This window comes from Hippocampus comes, unplaced genomic scaffold (assembly GCF_001891065.2).
Source record: "Hippocampus comes isolate QL1 unplaced genomic scaffold, H_comes_QL1_v1.1 scaffold132, whole genome shotgun sequence".
NCBI lineage: Eukaryota > Metazoa > Chordata > Actinopteri > Syngnathiformes > Syngnathidae > Hippocampus > Hippocampus comes.
This window is the reverse complement of record NW_017805467.1, coordinates 3,079,589-3,100,084: the sequence shown is the minus strand read 5'-3', so window position 1 is coordinate 3,100,084 and position 20,496 is coordinate 3,079,589. Positions and strand designations below refer to the sequence as shown.

The 20,496-nt window shown below is 41.1% G+C and overlaps 2 protein-coding genes across 2 annotated transcripts in view; both read left to right on the top strand.

Moving 5' to 3' along the window:
- rabgap1l (RAB GTPase activating protein 1-like) overlaps positions 1–20,496 on the top strand; it is a 118,572-nt gene that overhangs the window by 38,660 nt on the left and 59,416 nt on the right. The gene's annotated exons all lie outside the window — the stretch shown is intronic.
- Positions 3,365–6,950, top strand: gpr52 (G protein-coupled receptor 52). The gene has a single exon (XM_019875199.1). The coding sequence runs from the start codon at positions 5,244–5,246 to the stop codon at positions 6,363–6,365; it is 1,122 nt and encodes a 373-aa protein (XP_019730758.1). The 5' UTR covers positions 3,365–5,243; the 3' UTR covers positions 6,366–6,950.

The following is a 20,496-nucleotide window of genomic DNA, read 5'->3' as shown; positions in this document are numbered from 1 at the left end:
TGTGTGTGTGTGTGTGTGTGTGTGTGTGTGTGTGTGTGTGCGTGTGTGTGTGTGTGTGTGTGTGTGTGTGTGCTTCTGAGATCAAATTTGCTACAGTGAAAAACCCCCTGTTGTGAAAAATTTCTTGCTGCAAACATGATTTGAAGAGGAGTTTCACTGTATATTCTAATTCGGTCTCGGTGTGGCGCGGGATTGAATTGTGGGAAGCATTCACCTTTGCTTCCAAGTGGCCCCGCTGGCTCACTTTGGTAGAAGAATGAATAATTAACAGTTGCCTTCTGGTCGTGTTTTTCATCATTGTCCACCTCCAAAGGTGAACAGCACTGTGCTCAGCTCTCCATTGACTGGCTCCTTACAGAGTGCCAGCTGTTTCTTTCCAATCTGACTGACCAATAGATACAAAAACATCTAAACTCATTTTAGAAAATGGTATCCCAGCAGACAAAAAAATACTTTTGATTAAAATGTATGTTTAAAAAAAAAACAATCTTTGGGTCATTTAAAACACAATTTCTACAATCGGGGTGTTCTCTCGCCACCTCATTATTGGATTCAATTATGATTCAGAGTGCTGTGATTTGATTTATCGTTGCATCTTGAATCAACGTATTTACACGGTTATAATAGATTGAAGTAAAATATAATTTAAATTTTTGGACAAGACACACAGCCTCCCAAGAAATTCTGCTTTCGTATCGGCAGTCGATACAATATTCTCCCAAAAGTCTTGGGAATCATTCACATGATTTTTGCAAAAGAAAGATGAGCCTTTATGTTCTCTTTGGTCACAGTACATTTCATCTTGGAACTCTTTCATGGACACCATTTTCGTCCAGTCACTTCCTTATTGTTGAGTCATGAACACTGACCTCAACTGACATTTTTATAGATTGTCTTTTGCTACTTTTTGACCTCCTGTGCTTTTGGGGTCATTTTTGTAGTGGGAAGATTCACTCCTGTTCAGAGTTTTCTCCATTTGTGGATAATGGCGCTCGCCATCGTTCACTGGAATCGTGAAGCTTTAGAAATGGCTTTGTAACCCTTTGCAGAGTGATGGATGTCAATTGCTTTATTTCTCATCTCTTCTTGACTTTCGCTGTGTCGTGGCATTTTGTTGCAGCTTTGAGATCCTTTGGCTGACTTGTTCTTGCCAGACCGGTTCTATTGAAGTGGTTTCTTAATTGAACAGGTCTGAAGGTAATCCGATTTGGGTGAAAATAAATACAGTCAAACTTCGGTTTTCGAACGTCTCGGTTCTCGACCAATTCGTTTTTCGACCAAAAATTTCAATTTTTTTATGCCTCGGATGACGAACAAATTTCGGTTCTCGAACAAACTGAGCGCACTTGAATGCACCATTTGACTCCTCTCGCCTTCCTTACACGAGGAAGTGAAGCTTCCTCGGGTAGATGAGGAAGTGACGCTTCCTCGTGTTGCTTTCCATTGTGAGCAGACGTATTCAATAAACATTTTTATTTTAAAAAGAGCGTGGTTTCGGTTTTTGAACAATTCGGTTTTCGAACAGCCTTCTGGAACGGATTATGGACGAAAACCGAGGTTTGACTGTAATAATAATACATTTTATTTATAAGCGCCTTTCAAAACACTCAAGGACACTCAGCTTTCCCCAAAAAATATAATTAGCCACAGTTAATTCACGATTTAACGGAGGTGGGGCAAATGACCTTTTCATACAAGGCCTGATAGCTATGAATATGTTTTTTTCCTCTAATGAATAAAATAACCAGAGGTGGGCATTCCGGATGGTCCGTCAGTCCGTCACTAATAGATGTCTGTTTTGCTGAGAATTGACGACTGACGGGAAATTAAAAAAAAAAAAAAAGGACGGACTCAGCACTGACGGAAGTAGGTTTTCGTACGTCAGTGTCATCATCACTAATCGAGACCTCTCAGGCCGTCACTGACGGATGTTCATTTTGCTGAGACACCCTCGGCCTGTCTCATGTGGTTGTTTGCGAGGGTTTGTTTGAGAGGACTGCATTGACTAAATATGTGTGAGAGTGAGTGCTCCTTTTTTCAAGAGAATCTTTGCGGGGACTGAGATGGTCGGCTGGGATTTTCTAGGGAGGCGGAACCAGATGATGTCTGATACCCTCGCAGATGCTGGCTTATGAACGTTGCGTTCATAACAGTCCGGATGGTTGTGTTCCTCTTTGGCCCAGAGGACACAACGTCCACAATTTCCAAAACAATTTGAAATGTGTACTCTTCAGACCAAAGAACCCTTTTCCACTTTGTATCCGGCGGTATTTCTGGGTGTTGTTGATGAGCAGCTTTTACTTTGCATAGTAGAGTTTCAAGTTGCACTTAGGGATGTAGCGCCAAACTGTATTCACTGACCTTGTTTTTCTGAAGTGTTCCTGTCATGGTTGATATGCTGCTATGCTATCTATATGACAACATAATATTTTATTGTGTCAGACAAAAATTCCAAATCAAATACTGGTTTTGTGGAGAATAGGGTCTAGCACAGCCCAATGACTTCCACGCTTTTTTTTTCTTTCCGCCGACCTTACGACACACAATTTCTTAAACAAATCTTAGAATGTGTTCACTGATTCCATCTGCATCCGATGAATCTCAGAATCCATTATTTCTCTTACCCCCTGGTCTACGCTTGATTCACCTGGAATGCTCCGGTCCAAAATAATGGGCATGCAGATATACAGCAGATGATTTGGATGTTATAATGCTACAATTTGTCATGAAGGAATGTTTGTTGACGAGGATGTCTTACTACTTCAACTCACTGCTCTTGTTTCGGTGGCTGAGAACGTGTAATGTATTTGAATCAGACTGTCAGTAAAAGGATTCCATAAACGTTTACATGAAGATGAAGGTTTGAATTGAAGATGAATGCAACTTGAACATGCAGTGGTGTGAAAACAGTTTATTATTATGAGCTGCATCCCAAGACAAGTGGCAGACTGTATGTGGGATGAAAAAGGACAACAAAATTAAATTAAGTGGGAAACTGACAAGAAAAGTGAAAAATAGAAAGCCCCGAGGCTTGTAGTTAATATACAGCATGTGAGATATTGCTAATATTTAGAAGATCTACCACTGGGAAAAGCTATTGTGATGGACAGAATGATGGCTTGGAGCCTCAGGTGAAGCACGGAGTGGAGTCGCCGAACAGTGAGCAGGCTGAAAGAGCAAGGAATAGTGAGGGTGTGTGTCCGTTTGTGCGATTGCGTGTGTGTGTGTGTGTAAAGAGAGAGATTGAGTGTGCGAGCTAGAAAGACTGTGTGGAGAGAGAGAGAGAGAGGGAGAGAGAGAGAGAGAGAGAGAGAGAGAGACAGACAGAGAGAGAGAGTGAGAGAGAGGGAGGTAGGGAGGGAGGGAAGTGTAAGCCAGTCACAGCATCTCTCCTTACTGCACCAGGGCTGAGGGACTCTTCGTCCCATTGTTTCGCTTGCTGCAGAATTAGCACAGTTCCATCTGCGTAGTCATCATTTTTTCAGTTGCTTTGTACATTCTGCATTTAGGACCATTGTTGTCTTTGTGCCTGCTACAAAGGATTTACATTTGAGGGAAATTGCTCATCCTGATCCTGAATTACAAGGAATATTTTGCAGAGGACAATACCGAAAACTGGGACTGACTTTTCTTTTCAATCTTTTTTTTTTTTTTTTTTTTTTTTTTAATGCTGCTAGAGCGGATTTCCCTTTTGTTGCGCAGCAATTTTTTTTTTCTTGAGAGCGACAGACATACCGAGAGAAGAGTTAAAGGCAAGGCTGGACAGAGCCCCAACCCTCCACAACAGAATGCTTTGCATTAAAAGGCAAAGGCAAGTTACAAAATCTGTGGTCACAAGAAGCACTGGGGGGAAAAAAATGGGCTAATTCCCCCATTTGACGTGCTTTTGAATACCAACACAAGAATGCAAGAGAAGAGTTGAAAGAGATGAAAAAAGTGGTCGGTGGACTGTCCCTAGTCTCTCGCTGTGTGCCGCTGGATTGCTGAGGAGTCCAAGTGAGTGGAGCGCTGAGTTATTCAGCTGGCCTCTCGTAGCTCCTGGAGAGTCCTTTCACCTGCCCGCACGGGAGTCTGACATTTCATGTCTTCAACAGACCCTATGACCTTTTTATGCACCTGTTGTCCTCAAAATCCAGAGCTTGGAGAGGAAATTTTGCACTCTTGGATTCATGCATCGAGGAAAATGTTTGCAGCACTACTCGTGTGAAAAGACATTGTACAGTACTCTGGACTTGCTTTTTCTTTTTGTTATTCCTTTTTTTAAAAAAATGATTGCTCATGGTTGCCTTGATACGCTCAACAGCCCGTTTGTGCTGAGAGAATTGTGACATTATCTCCTGTGGAGATCCCAATGTTTTTTTAGCCTCTGTCTGTGTTTTGACTCTCACAATGGTTAGGCATACATGAGCTCCAGACAGTGACAAGAGGACCACCAAAATAAGGGAAGCCTGCTGTTGAATTACAAAACACAGCATCCCCAGAATACAGTGCAACTTGTCCGTTTACTGAAGATGTGATCGACACACAATTGTTACTTTTCTAGCTCCTAGATTCCCAAGAGAGGATTTCCTTTCTGAAAGAAATTCCTGTGTCAATTGTGAATGCAACTCCACTCAGCAAATGTGATCTCATCACTTTTGATGAAACGGGGAGCCAAATTAAACCAATATGTTGCTTACCTATTTAATTTCTACCGGGAATCTGTTTATAACGGCAAACATTTTGTTTGACACATTAAGCTCTTCATTCATAAGGTTTCTTCCCTCGCAACCTCTTTCATCTCCATCTTTGTGAAAACAGTTTATGCCTTCGGCCTCTTGGTGTTAGCTCTTTTAAAATGGGCGATAAAGGCCCCATGCTGGCAAGCAAAGCAGCATGAATCTCACCTTTACGACAGATGCTCACTTCAGCTATAATTCTACACTGCTTTTTTTCCCCCCTCGCTACTCTTAAATGCAACCTTGCTTTTTCATGAACCATGCTGTGCCGGTGGAAAAGCAGGACCTCGTCCTATCCCTCCAAAAGCCCCAAGGATTTTGCTCCTGTCGGTGTTCCCTTGATTGAGACTCATCAATGTGAGAGTCGGGTGAAAGAGAGCAAGGGTAGCGTATTAAGCTCGATTAAGTGAAGGTGGCTACAGGGACGTGGAACAGTGGGAGAGGAGTAGGCAATTTGCAGTTTCATGCTATTGCCTTGTGGAAGTTGCACCATAAAGCCGTCTGACTCGGGTCCAACTCGGAACAATGAATCTGTCTGACATGCCGACTGACCCGATGCTCACACCAAATAGCAGCAGCGGTGGAGAGGTATTTTCCGGCAGCGCTTCGAACCACTCGTGTCCCTTAGGCTGGGGCTTAAAAGAAGGTTTGGAGGCTTGCATCCTGGAGACCGCTGTCGTCGTCCTCCTGACAGTGCTCATCATTGTCGGCAACTTGACGGTGATCTTCGTATTCCACTGTGCACCGCTGCTCCATCACTACAACACCAGCTACTTTATCCAGACCATGGCCTACGCAGACCTTCTGGTTGGTCTCAGCTGCCTGGTGCCCACTCTGTCTCTGCTCCACTACCCTACAAGCGTCCAGGAGCCGATCACCTGTCAGGTCTTCAGCTACGTCATCTCCGTTCTCAAAAGTGTTTCAATGGCTTGTTTGGCCTGTATCAGTGTGGACCGCTATCTGGCTATCACGAAACCGCTGTCATACAACCAGCTGGTGACACCATGCCGTCTGCGGGCCTGCATCACCCTCATATGGGTTTACTCCAGCCTGGTCTTCTTGCCCTCTTTCTTTGGCTGGGGCAAGCCAGGCTATCACGGGGACATTTTTGAGTGGTGTGCACAGTCTTGGCCTACCTCAGCCCTCTTTACAGGTTTTGTGGTCTGCCTGCTGTATGCACCTGCTGCACTTGTGGTCTGCTTTACCTACTACCACATATTTCGCATTTGCCAGCAGCACAACAGGGAGATCAGTGAACGCCGGGCACGATTTCCAAGCCAAGAGATGGAAACTGTTGATGGGGACAGAGATGGACATCAAGGAGGACATGGACCAGATCGGCGCTACGCGATGGTGCTCTTCCGCATCACAAGCGTGTTCTATATGCTCTGGCTACCCTACATCATATACTTTGTTTTGGAAAGCTCCCATGTCCTGGACAGCCCAGCCCTTTCCTTCATTACCACTTGGCTAGCAATTAGCAACAGTTTTTGCAACTGCGTCATCTACAGCTTGTCCAATAGCGTGTTCCGCTTGGGCATGCGCAGGCTCTCGCAGACAATTTGCTCCTTCAGTCACTGTGCTGCTGATGACAGGGACTTTGGGAAACCTAAACCACGGAAAAGGGCAAACTCCTGCTCCATCTGAATGTGGGATTTTGTTCAATACAAGGACGCTCTGTGGACATTGACCACTACATACAGTGCATCTTTATTAAATAGAAATAGTAAAAACAAAACAGAAAAATTTAGGTTCTTACTTTTGGGCCATGATCCCATTTAAGATTAGCAAGTGTGATTTATTTGCATAAACAAATCATTTTTAAGCAGTCACATTGAGAATGCTTTCACTCTATACCACACAACACAGCTGTTTGACATTGAGCCTGTCCATGTCACTGTTATGTTTCTCTGCAAATGTCAAGATGTAATATATTTGGAAATACACCAAAATGACATTTTGTTGAGGAAGTCGGGCGAGCAAAATATATTTCCAAAACGTCAACTCCCAAAATTGTTTGGACTTTGTCGATGGCTTTTGATTTGTTGACAGCCGTAATGCTTTCTTTAGGTTTTAGAAAGTGAGCAAGTCTTGTCAGCTAACTGGAATGTGAAACTGTCGACTTCGTATGGGCAATAAAGCAGTTGGTGATTTTGAAACAGTAGTGTTGACCTGTACAGTCAGGTACAGCTGAAATTTGTAATTTTCAAATTTTGTGGAGGCAAAAAAATCTGAAAATTACATTTCATCATGTTTTTGTTTAGATATGTTGCTATTACTAAAGTATTTTACACAGCAAATTAAATGCTGAAATTTACACTGATCTTATGCAGAGCTGCTTTCAAGTCTTACATGACAGCTGCCACAGCACTGAATCCACATACTCACCAATTACAGATCATTTTCAGATCGACAAAGACGAAAACAAATTTTTATTTGGCGGCAGCACCTGCAGGATATTTTGTCGCATGGAAATGCATCTGAATATGCAATAGATATTCTGAAATACCTTCACAATACGCAATCCCAACAAGGTGATTAGATAAGCACCTCAGTCCTTATATATACGGTATACACACATCTATATATCTATATCTATACATCTACATATGTTGAGACGTAGATATATAGATATATAGTTATGATTCTCACAAGTGCATTCTACAACAAAGTGTTCAATATATTCTTATTATTGACTTTAGGTCCGTGACTGAAGATGGGCATTCAACTAAAATTTCAATTGATGAGGCAAATGACTGTCGAGTTTTGTAATATTTTTAATATCTTTTGTTTTTTTCCCTTGAAAAAAAATATTCCTAAGCAATATTTCTCTTGGCACTAAAACATCGAAATCCATCCGTTGAACGCTTGTCATTTATTAGGGTTGCTGGTGAGCTGGAACCTTTCCCTTTCGGTGAAAGGCAGGGGGGCACTCTTGAGCGATCACTAGTGACCTCATTGCAGAAACACTAAAATGTCTGTCGGAAAAAAACAAAATAGTGAATGCATACTGTGGACGGAATGGTAACTGATTCTGAGAGCCCACCTGAAACATAATTGTTTTCGAAAGCACAAATAAGCTGTCATAAAATGGACTCCAGCCACATGATCATTGTTGAGAAATATGACAACATTGTCAACATTTGAGCACAGTGACAATTCCTCCCATCGTGCAGATGCTCTACATGTGCATGTTTCGGACAAATACATTGTACCTTATCTCAATATTGTCTACATTGAAATGGTCCAGCGCCAAACTTAACTCTCCTGCCCATCTTTTAGTTCTGGTTGCTGAAATTCATTCTTTCCCGTATTGTAACTTTTATGTAAGTTCAGCATATAGTTTCCACAGTCCCTAGCTTCTAAATCTTTTTTTTTTGTTTGTTTGTTTTTAACACTACATCCCTCTGTCCTCTCTGTCATGCAGGTATTGCGAAAATCTTCTCTACTCAAGTAGATTTCGGTGCGACTCACTCTTCATGAAGTCCGTAATGTAAGATTTGAGTAGCCCGGTCATGGAACATAATTCACTCAAAATTAGAATACTTTGTCGACTACAATCAAACAACATCAACCTCCTTTTGTTTAGCAGGGCATCATAAATTTGTTTGGTAAAACATGTCGCTATTATTGTGGCTTTGCTCAGTTTCCCCCAAAACTTTCCCAAGTCTACCCCTCTCGCACTTGTCATTTTGTATTTGACGAGACCGAAAGGGTATCCCAATTCTCGAAAATGTTTATTCTTCGAAAATTTATTTCCAAAGCCATGACAATACTGTTAACTTCAGACTGACGGATTTATACAGCATATATCTGATTTTACTGATTAGTTCGCTATTAATAGCATAGCATAGTTCGCAAAATCTGAAATCATCTGAAAATATGTGGCTTGCTAGCTCCAGACTCTAAATTTACGCGGGCTAAACAATAGTGCAAACCCTACTTAGCCGAGGAGTTTCAAGTGCTGTCGTTCCTTTATCTCGGTTGGTCTTGTGCCTTCAAGTGGGAACGTGTTCAACTGTCTGATGTCAGAATTGTATCTTTCAAATGATAACCTTTGTCTAGATTTTGTGGCATTGGCAACATGGCATAGATAAGAAATGTCAGTTGATAAACACAGAATAGTCGCGTTCAATGCTGTCTGCTCTGTTCATTCGATACGTTGTGCTCTTTCTCCGGTGGTAGTGCTATGCCATAGATATCCAATGTATGGGGCCTGAATTTTTTGCATACAGTTATGGGAACGACACAGCAACTACAGTGCTAAACCTTTATGACTTAGTTGTTGCCAAACATGGTTAAATTTGAAATGTGATTGTCCGAGTGGATTTACAGTATTTGGTCAGAAGTTTCACAAATTATTCTTGTTTTGTTGTGAGTTTTAGAGGGTGACGTGAATTTGTTTTGAATGTGTTTTAGGCTGATAGTTTGAAATATTCAGGGGAGTTATGGGAACGACACAGCAACTACAGTGCTAAACCTTTATGACTTAGTTGTTGCCAAACATGGTTAAATTTGAAATGTGATTGTCCGAGTGGATTTACAGTATTTGGTCAGAAGTTTCACAAATTATTCTTGTTTTGTTGTGAGTTTTAGAGGGTGACGTGAATTTGTTTTGAATGTGTTTTAGGCTGATAGTTTGAAATATTCAGGGGCCATTGAATTCATGGGATAAAAAAAAAATAAAAAAATTCAAGGCTCAATGGAAATCAAAACAGTTTCAAGTGCAGTAAAATTTGGGATTTGATGATGTTCAATATTTATTTCATGAGAATACTGTAGGCCTGTGTATAAACCTTTACATGTAAATTACTGTACTGTAAAGTGTGGGTGTTTCAAACTTGTTGTACAGCACAAAAAAAACAAAAAGCTGTACCTATGGTGTTAAATGAGTAGGCTTCTAATGTTTTGACTGTAGGAAGCAGTGTGATGTTAGCACAGTATCTATTTTTTTATTTTGGAAATTTTGCTAAAGGCCTTGGTTTTGCTGTTGCTGCCAACCAAATAAAGGTGACGATAACAGTAACTTCACATGTGATTATTATCTGCTGAGCTCACAAAAAAATCAAGACTGCAGTGTAGGGCTGCACAATATATCACAAAAATGTCATTGCAATAATTGCCTGTGTAATATGCGCATCACAAAGACGTGCAATACGTTTCATATGAAACTGTGGGGTTTTAAAAACAGATTTTAAAGCATCGTGTTGATTAACTAAGTTAGTCATCTTTTTGTGAATCTACGGTATGTCGGTGTAGTGCCACGTCAAAGCAAAAAGATAAGCGGAGATGCAGATTTGACATTGATCAGCTTTGGCAGTGTTACCAATCTTTTATTAAGGCACTTGAGAATGGGTTTTAAATTGTGAAAAAAAATATCATGCATTCAACTCAACTCAACTGTATTTATAGAGCACTTTCAAACAACCATCGCTGCATACAAAGTGCTGTACATGGAGCAACTAACATATATACACCAATAAAGCAATAATCAGTAAAAAAGATGGTAGTAGGCACCAAATAGTAAAACTAATATCAAATCTGGGTCATGCTGAGTCAAATGCCAAAGAATACAAGGGAGTTTTGAGGCAGGTTTAAAAGATGGGTAGCGAGGGGGGCTTGCCGAATGTTCAGTGGGAGGTCATTCCAGAGAGAGGCACCAGAGGGAGAGAGGCTGAGCCTCCGTTTAGTTCTTGGTACTTCTAATTATGTCTGGGGAACCAAACCCAAGATGTAAAATCTTTCAGCTCTATTCTAAATGTGCATATCTTTTTGCTAGCTGCTGTTTGTAGAAATCTACAAAGAATTTTGTCAGAAAATATGTTTAAAACATTACACCTGCATTTGTGTTCTGGCTTATTGGAGCTGCCATTTTTAGGTCTTTTCACTCTTGCCATAGTGTGACTTTGCAGAAAGTGCAAATTTGTTGCTGCATTTTGCCCAGAGCTCAAAGGCGCCAGTTTGGAAAAACAAAACATAACAAAACAATTGACGCAAGGTAGAGGGTTTTATTTTTATTTTTTTGTTAATAATTTAAATTGATGCCTCAAGATGAGTGGTTATTAACCTGGGTTTGATCGAACCCAGGGGTTTGGTGAGTCGGTCTCAGGGGTTCGACAGAGCCTCTGCCATGGAGGGTAAGACACACACGACATCTTAATTAGTTATGACACGCCCGCTTGGCCATCACTGGCTGCAGATGATTACATTACATTGCTTGTCCAATCAGTGCTGCAGGAAATTTAGTTCGCTTAGTAGTCAAGGTGTGATTGTCGTGATAGTACATCCTACAATTAAAAAAAAAGGATACTTATCTCTTGAAATTGTATTTACTTTTTTCTGTTTTTAATAAATGCGTTTTTTTTTTTTATCTTGAATTTGTAAAAAAAAAATATTTATTTATTTTTCACTCATGAAGGGTTCGCTGAATGTGCATATTAACTGGTTGGGTTCGGTACCTCTAAAAAGGTTAAGAACCACTGCTCTAGATGCTGTCCTGGGCGGTTGCCCATATCGCTCGTATGAAAAACATCTACTGAGTAGAATATGGCAATGTTGAGCCGTCCATGTCAATCTAGTAAACATCCTGTCTCTTAATCTTGAGGCAACAATTATGCCACATGCACGGTTCGGCTGACTGAGGGAAGAGACACAGTTTTGCAACACTTCCCACACAGTCCAGAGAGTTCATAGATTTGTTGTCAAGCTATTTTCAACACTTTAATTCTGCTTAAAAATAACATTTGACCTATTTAGTCTAAAATGTTCAATTTTAGAACTGCAACTACCGATTTTTTTTCTCCAAAATAATCAATTCATTTGTTGATTTTTTTCCAATTACCGGTAATTGATTTATCAGATTTGAAAAAAACATTTGTTAAATTTCTGTCCCTCTACCAGTCAAAAGTTCTTCAAATAGACAACGCAGAAAATGCACAAACAAATTATCCATCCATCCATTTTCCGAACCGCTTTATCCTCATAGGGTCGCGGGGGTGCTGGAGCCTATCCCAGCTGTCTTCGGGCAGGAGGTGGGGGACACTCTGAACTGGTTGTCAGCCAATCGCAGGGCACACAGAGACAAACAACCATCCGCACTCATACCTAGGGACAATTTGGAGTGTTCAATCAGGCTGCCATGCATGTTTTTGGAATGTGGGAAGAAACCGGAGTACCCGGAGGAAAAACCCACGCAAGCCCGGGGAGAACATGCAAACTCCACACAGGGAGGCCGGTACCTCTGCACTGTGAGGTCGCGGGCCACCCCCTACAAACAAATTATGATTCAGTTATTATTTTGGTCTTTAAAAATTGGGCGAAATGTGGATCAATGTTTTCTCCAAGTAAAAGCAACTGTTTGCAGATGTCCTATAAGGGTTAAACACAAAGATAATCACTGCTCACATTTACATAGAGCCTTGTGTTCCAATTAAAATGAAACCAAATGAGCAAATTTCATTTGGGTTCAAAGAGGTTGCATATTTCTGTTGCCAATTCATCATGAATTTCGTTATGTATAATCAGTCATAGAAGGAGCGAGAGTGTAAAATTAATAAAGAGCGCTTCAAGTAACAGTTGGGTTTTCAACTGTAGTTTCTCCTGCTGAGCACGCACGCAACCTTGAACAAGAAGAAGAAATCTGACGTGACGTCTTATGATGGTGCTCTGCGACTCATAAAAGTGAACTCCAACAACATGACCGATGTCCCTCGGTTGTGATTTCCATCGTACAGTATCTCTTCACTGGGTTTTTGAATCTTTAGTTTTGTGTTGTGCAATGTTATCCTCTAAAATTGATATTTATGCATATATTTTTAGGTTGTTTTTTTTTTTCGCATTCACTGGTTTTATTACTATGGCTATATATTACTGTTGACAGCTATGTAGCATGAATAAAATGTCCTGAAGCTTAACTGAGCAGCTGCAACATAGAGCAGTAAAGAAACAAGTAAAAAAATCGGTATTTGACTATTGCTGTCTTGTACTTGGAGCTCTCGAGTAGTTAAGTTTGAGCCACCGTGTTTATTCGTGAAAGTTGTTTTAATTAGTCTCTTTCATCTCTGAAAGATGGTACATGAAGCTCCTTCCAAGAAACATTTCCTCGCTTGTCCGAGCCAGCCAAGCCAACAGCAGCTTCCAAGATGAGGCATGTTCAGTATTCATGACCTCCACTGTATAAGGAATTCCCTTTTATTTGCACAATTGGCAGCATGCACTTGCTTCCTGCCGCTTTTCTGTATCTTTCCGTTTTTGATGGAAACGGACCACCTGACCTTTTTGAGGTGGGAAAATCATAATTTGACGGGAAGCTGCTTCTTTCGTTTCTGTGCTTGGCTGGCACGAGGTGAGTGCATTGCAGCGTTTTGATCTCATTTCAAACCTAGTCAATGTTAGGGTAAAATGAGAAGCCAAGAAATGATTACAGGATCTTAACTATCATGGGCGGGTTGCAGTGACCATAATCGAGAAATGCAGCAAAGACCCGAAAACTGTGCTGGCCTATTCTATACTAACAATTAAAATGTAGTTAGACTAATAATATGTGATCCCAGGAAGCTCTTCATTTCATTTTTAGGCTTTTACACACTAATCACTATTATATATACTGCCAGCTTTTCGGTTCCTCTCTTGGGCCATTATAGTAGCATTAAAATTTAATTCAAAACAGTCAAATGACTCCCACGGTTACAAATCTTGCGCTATCCCTTGTACTGTACATTCCTGCAACCATCCTTCTGTTCTGTCCTTCTTTTAATGTTCCTTATGTGGTTCACACAAAAAAAAAAGGGATTGACAACATGAGTAACTGAGGCAATTATTTAAAGCAGCAATGAGTATTTAAATCAGCATTTCAAAATGCTTATCATGGTTGAGCTTGCAAAGAGGAGAGCAGTGTTTCTGAGTTCACCCATTTCAGATCACCTACTTTGGTGATTTGTAATGTTGAACCAGCCAAGGACACCTCTCATGGGCCTGTTTTCAGTGTTTGTAATTAGTTTTGCAGCACGTTCAAATGCTGGGAATTGTTAACGGTGTAACAAATAACTCATTGGAATCAGAAAATCACTTTTGATCTAAAAGACGTTTTGTACTGGATGTATTTCACCCCCAGTAGTGATGTGTATGGCTCCATTTCTGAGTGCAAAGTACTGCTGGTAAAGCAGACTGAGGCAGGTGCGAGATGCAAATTGGTCCTCCCAGAACTGATGTCTCTTCAGTGGAGCGAATGTTCCGTGAAAGTCATTTATTGCTCCGTTTATTTCTATGTTGCTTATATTACTGTTTGGTCCATGTGCCATTTGTTTTCTGTGAGATGGAACCTCACGATCTTCCACCCCCCACCCCCGTGCTACTCATTAGCAATATTTCAGGATTCAACACATTTTCACAAGACAGCAGCACTTGGCCAACTTAATTATCATACCTGTCATAAAATACGGCTTGCAGCATATTCATCAAACCACATGGAGACATGCCTGAGGCTTATGGAAAATTAATGCAGCTGCTTTGCACTTGGTGGTGGCGGTTTTCTGTACATGGAATTTGGTGTGGTTGAGTCAGGGGTCACTAGCATGGCACACGCCCTCAAAGACCACATGAGTAGGCCATAGGCCTGTTCTAAAGTTAGCTGACTGGTGAGGGGACAAAGTGATTTTCTAGGAACATGCCTGAAGTGATCATTTTAAAATGCAAATTTGATTTATAGGGAGAAAAAAGTGCAAGTGCAAATTAATATTTATCTGGTTCCTGTTTATCACTGAGAAATCATGATCAGTGTCTTCACCAAAATTAATATAATTGTGATTCATAAATTAAATGGCTGTAAATTTTCTCATTGTACCTGTTTGCGTCCACTATCTTGTTTCCACAAACGCAAGAACTAAAGTTTGGTCATTTTTCAAGTATACTGTATACAGGTGTAATTTTTTGACCGATGTGATGCGTATCGATATGTCCCAACAATTTGACACGTAACAATATTTGGTACAATAAAGGCGAGTCAATACGATATTTCAATACGATATTTGGATGCATACTAATTACAGTTAACTCTAATACTAACAGCTAATTATTTTTATTCATTAAAACATCAATGTAAACAAACCCTTTTGTTAAAATACGTCACATACCCGAATAATATTCAACAGTCTCTTGTGGAAAAAAAAATCGTCTTAAATTAATCTGCTGCTCTAATTGTTCTATATTAAAAACGTTTTGAAACAAGGCCTCATTTTCTAACCATGCATACGCAACAATACGAGCACAAAACGCACATTCTTTCTGCATACATAAGTAATTGTTTGAGCGGGAGGAGATTAATGATCGAGTTTTTCAATAAATAAGGCAACGGCGCGATTGATGTAGCTGTATCGTGGGGCAGACACATCGATACATTCATTAAATAGAAGTATCGTTGCACTCCTAATAGTGTAAAAATATATATTGTCATTTCCAAATTTAGACCAATGCAAATGTGATTGAAAAGAGATTAGCAACAACAACAACCAAAAAAGATTGCAAATCACTTGTGTACAGCCCTATGGGCTACTCATGTGGTCCTCGGGGTCTACCTGGTGCACGCGGGCATGTTCTCCGTGACCCCTGCTGCAAATAGCATCCATTCATCCGTTTTCTTCCACTTATCCACATCAGGTCATTGGGGCAGCAGTTTTAGCAAAGCTGACCGATTTGAGGAAAAAATGTCATCGTAATTTTTCTGACAGAATTTTGATTGATTTTGATTTGATGAATGAATTTTTTTCATTGCAAATCAAGTTTCAGGGCAATATTCACTCTGTACTATGTATGGGGAAACTCGCATCTAGGGTTGGGCGTAGTTTGAATTTGGACGATTCCAGTGCCAATTATAGTTCCTTCGATTCGATTCTGATTCTTCCCAAAAACGAAAAGAAGGAGCTTCTGTTGAATCATCGGTCATCATTAGCTCACATACAGTATTTTGCTGTGAGTGTGAAAATGCACTTGATCATGTTTTGTCCCATGTCTGATGCACGAAGAAAGATGTCTAAAATCAGCGTTTAGTTGAAGTGAGTTTTTGAAACATGGCATTCTTGCGTGCTGTTAACCGCGAGCAAAATCACAACTCTTGTTTCATTTCACATCGTTCCCAGTATAACATAATGAAATGTAGAACCAGCTTGACCATTAAAATGCCATGGCATAGTTACAAAGGCTGATGAATTAGCAATCTGCTCAGTCGGCCAGATGTTGCCACCCGCCCCAAAGCCTCCAGCGGAGCTGCTCGAAAATTCCTTGCCAACAACCAAGGATAAAGGTCTCAGGAGTGCTGTTTTTTAATTACCGTGCTGCTGTCCTTTTGAATATCATACCAATAGATTATCTCTCAAAGTCCCCTGTAGTAAAGAGACATAAGATGACAAAGGCAGATGGGTCAGCAGTGATTGGCATGGATATTTGTTGTCATATACAGTGGATTATAAAAAGCCGACATTCTCCTGTTCAAATGCCAGCTTTTTATGACAGAAAAAAAATTACATTACGAAACAAAGTTGGCATTTGAACAAGGGTGTGTACACTTTCTATAACCACCATACATGTTAATAAGTTCGCAGCTCGGCCGACTAAAGTGGAACTTTGTATGAAAACGAAATAATTGGAAACCTTTTCTCTCATGTTGCTCATACTTTTGCACACAGTCTGCACTGTTCATAACATCCTCTGTCCCTCTAGTTTCCAATCTGCAAAAGGTTGTGTTGCAAAATGGTGGCCCTTTACAAAACAAATGGCTTTTGATTTGCCAGGGAAGCGCTTTTTGTTGACCTGAACTTTCCAAGGTTTGCTGCGCACGCGTTTTTCTTCATCTTCATGCCCTAAATACTCCGCTGATCAAGAAAACGAAACCTTGCAGACTAATAATACCTTTAACCTATTTCCAGCGTTCACCATCATAGCCATAATGGGTTTATTGATGGGATAGAGGCTATTACAAGTGCAAAATCAAGGTGGGGTTTTTCAACCCAGGCTGTAAAATTCTGCATCAGCTATTCTATTGTGAAACCAAAACATTTCGTTCTAGACAGTAGATCATATACAACAGAACTCAAAAAATTAATCCAAGCCAGTGGGATTAGTTTTACTATTTCTGCTTGCCTCAGTCGGTCAGTCAACCAACCGAGTATACCGAAATAGATGTTACTTTTGTTTCCGTGTGTAAGTGATTAATAACCTTTTTCTTCCATCTACTTTTCTGACTCATGAAACGACTTGTCATAGTGGTTGCCATGGTTTTAGTGCTACTGAAATCCTTTCGGATTGGCGCTACTGTCACTCATGGGCTTAGTGAGATCTGAGTGTTCAGCTGTATGGAGCCAGTGACTATCAGTTTTATCTTGTTGATTTAGCAAAGCGTGCCACCGCGCATCAGCCCGTTCCCAGGGGCCACTTCCCCTCTTGGGAGTTATGTAATATTGTCGAATGAGCGTGATGGAGCACTTGCCTCTTCTGCGCTTACCAGTGGCTACTCGTCAATAGAGGGTGCTAGGTCCCTGTGCTCCCTCATAGCTGACTTAGCTTTAAAGGGACTAAAATTTAATCATGAGAATGAAAATCAAATACTAATATAGAATATCTGTTTTTAGGTGACCACGATAAATTGTTATTGATGAGTTTGCTTATCTCTGGAATCGCAAACAGTGATGTAACTTACGGCTTGAGCGCAGAGAACAACACCAATAGGCTCTTGTTAAAAGTTTGACATGCACACTGTCCTTGTGCAATACAAACTCCCCACAGCCAATGACGTTTATACGCCGCTATCGTTAAAGCTGACGCCATTTCCAGTCCGGCTCCAGCCAATCTGAGTGACTTCTTCCCTTGATGAAAACTTGAACCATCCAGAATGGCTGCCATATATCTAGTTTTGCCATTATGTTCACCTCAACGAATTCACTTAAACATATTTCGAGAGGAGAACATGGAGCCCAGGCCGCATGGATAAGAACAGTTATCGATGAGGTGGCTCGGGCATCTGATTAGGGTGCCTCCTGGACGCCTCCCTGGAGAGATGTTCTGGGCATGTCCCACCCGCAGGAGGCCCCAGGGATGACCTAGGACACGCTGAAGAGACTATGTCTCCCAACTGGCCTAGGAACGCCTTGGGATCCCCCGGACGAGCTGGAAAAAGTGGCTGGGGAGCGAAGTCTGGGATTCCCTGTTGAAGCAGTTGCCCCTGCGACCAGACCCCGGATAAGGGCTAGAAAAGGGATGGATGGATTGGACGTTTTTTTTTTTTGTTTTTTTTAAAGGCACAATTGTGTGTAATTCATGTTGTCTGTTTCTAGTAAAGTCCAATTGGGGTGTCATACAACACCTTAAAGCACGTTCAGAGATGGCAAAATATGGCGCAAGCAACATGGTGGATTCCGGGTACTTTCACAACGTGGGGAATTGTAAACGCACCGAGACGTTTTGCACATGGTTTTATCTTTGATTATAACATTTTAAAGGTCAAAAGAAGTCAAAATAGAAATCTGCAGCTCAGTTCTCAAGCCCGAAGTCAACTGGGATAGCCTCCATCACCCGATCCTGTTCAGGATAAGCGGTGTTGAAAATGCAATTTATAGTTTTTAGGCAAGCTTTGCTTGATTGCCATTGCTTTCTGCTCCATGCAATTGACGTCAGATATCATTTGTGTTAATCATTGATACTGACTCATTTTAATACTTATATCGTTTCACTTAGGCATAATGATACACTCTCCTCCAAAAGTAGCGCAACAGTGAGTCATATTTATTATTGTCTTTAGCTTTAGGGTCGCACTGATTTCAATATCCCATGCAACACATACTTTTTCCTCCCACTGTACAGGCCTGTAGCGTGGGAGGAAAAAGCATGTGAACCCTTTGCAATTTCTTGCGTTTCTGCATAAATTGGTCATAAAATGCCATCTGATCTTCATCTAAATCATAAGAATAAACAAACAGCATCTGCTTAAACTTTTCATATCGCCGTTGAGAATAATGTGAAAACATTCACAGGACAGGGAGGAAATAAGATGTGAGCCTTGGATTTAATAAGTGTCACCATCCTTTGGAAGCAATAACCTCAACCAAATATTTCCCGTAGGTGCATTTCAGTCATGCCTACACATCAGGAAGGATTTAGCACCATTCCTCTTTACAAAACTATCACAGTTCAGTAAGATTCCTAGGATGTTTGGTGTGACTAGCTCTCCAAGTCATGCCACGTCATCTCAGTCAGGTTGATGTCAAAACTTTAGAATCGGTCAACTTGTACAAGGGTGGAAAAAGTTGCAAAAGTACAAAAGATACTATTATTAGTTATACTGCTATTATATTAAGACTATCGATGTAAACGTGCAAAAAAAGAGTCTATGTTTCTACAAAACAGGTTGGTTTCCCTCTAAATCAATGTGATCAAAAGGTGGGCAGCAGGTTTGGACACATCAAAAATTCTTTATACTTGAGCTCGGTGTGTGAAAGAAGTTACCTGTCGTAAGAGCCGGAGTCATAGCGAACATGGCTGCAGGCTACAATTAGTGGAAGCCTCTGATTTCCCCTCTGTGTGCAAACCTCTCTCTCTTTTCTGTAAAGCTCTTGCCTTCACCACTTCCCTCCCTCCGTGTTATCTCATCTCGTCATTCTGTGTGTCTTTCTTCTATGCCATCGCTCTTAGCCTCTCTCATTCCCTCCTTATTTCCGTCTGTCTTGTTTTCTGCCTTCTGTCAATCACTTTACCGGTCACCAGGGGATCTGCCTGAAAGGTGGATGCAGTGTGAAGAAATAATACACGCACGCTGAGGGTGTCTTACCGTGCTCGTTCTTTATTAATGACCTTTGTATTTATTATGTCATATGAAGATTTTAGTGAGAACCTGTGCTGGCGTCTAATACTGTATTTCAGCTCATCTGCGTGATTCTTCAGCTTTGTTGGCATTTGAGTGGCAAAGGTTGGTACCGTATTTTCAAACAAGATGCCGTTTTAGCCCTGACCTCATGTATATTTTAGTGCACATTACATGTATGTGTACTGCCAATAGGTGGCCTCATTAATATGGATAAGGCCCTTTCCTCTGCAAGCTTTAACTTCCTTTGTCCATTATAATGATGCATCAAACTTCCATGTCAAACGTCTTTAGCTTAACTTGAAGAACCAACGAAAAACAAAGAAAATGATCTCGGGTTAAAGTAGCTTTGGGGGTGAGATGCATCTACTGGCTAGGCTTATCACAGCCTTAGATTCTCTGTCACTCTGTTGCTCCAATCCAAAAATGGAACAAATACACTGCCTACTGCCCTCCAGATCCCCTTGAACATCCCGTCCACGGAATCAACTGGTCAGCGGTGGATGGATCAGTCACTTTGAAGGTCCTCTGTCTGCAGAGTGACAACTTTCATCTTTTTCTCCGGCTGTCTTCACAATATTCTGTCGGCTTAGCATGCCTCACTTAATTTTTATGTGGTCTGTTGCATTTGGTTCCAGGGAAGCCTGCTCAAGGGCAAAAAAAAAAAGAAATTGTCTCACTTGATAGCCCATAATCTACTTCTTCTTCTTCTTCTTCCCCTTTCGGCACGTCCCTATTCAGGGGTCGCCACAGCGAGTCAGTAATTTCCATCCGCCCCTGTAAACCGTCCTACCAACTCGCATGGTCGTCTTGGCAAAAGTTTTACGCCGGATGCCATTCCTGACGCAACCCTCCCCATTTCTCCGGGCTTGGGACCGGCACTGGGGAACAGTGCACCCCCAGGGGAGGGCACTGCCCCCCAGCGGCTGGGTT

What these genes read in the sequence shown, in the direction of transcription:
- gpr52 (XM_019875199.1), top strand. Translation starts at nt 5,244, where the DNA reads ATGAATCTGTCTGACATGCCGACTGACCCGATGCTCACACCAAATAGC.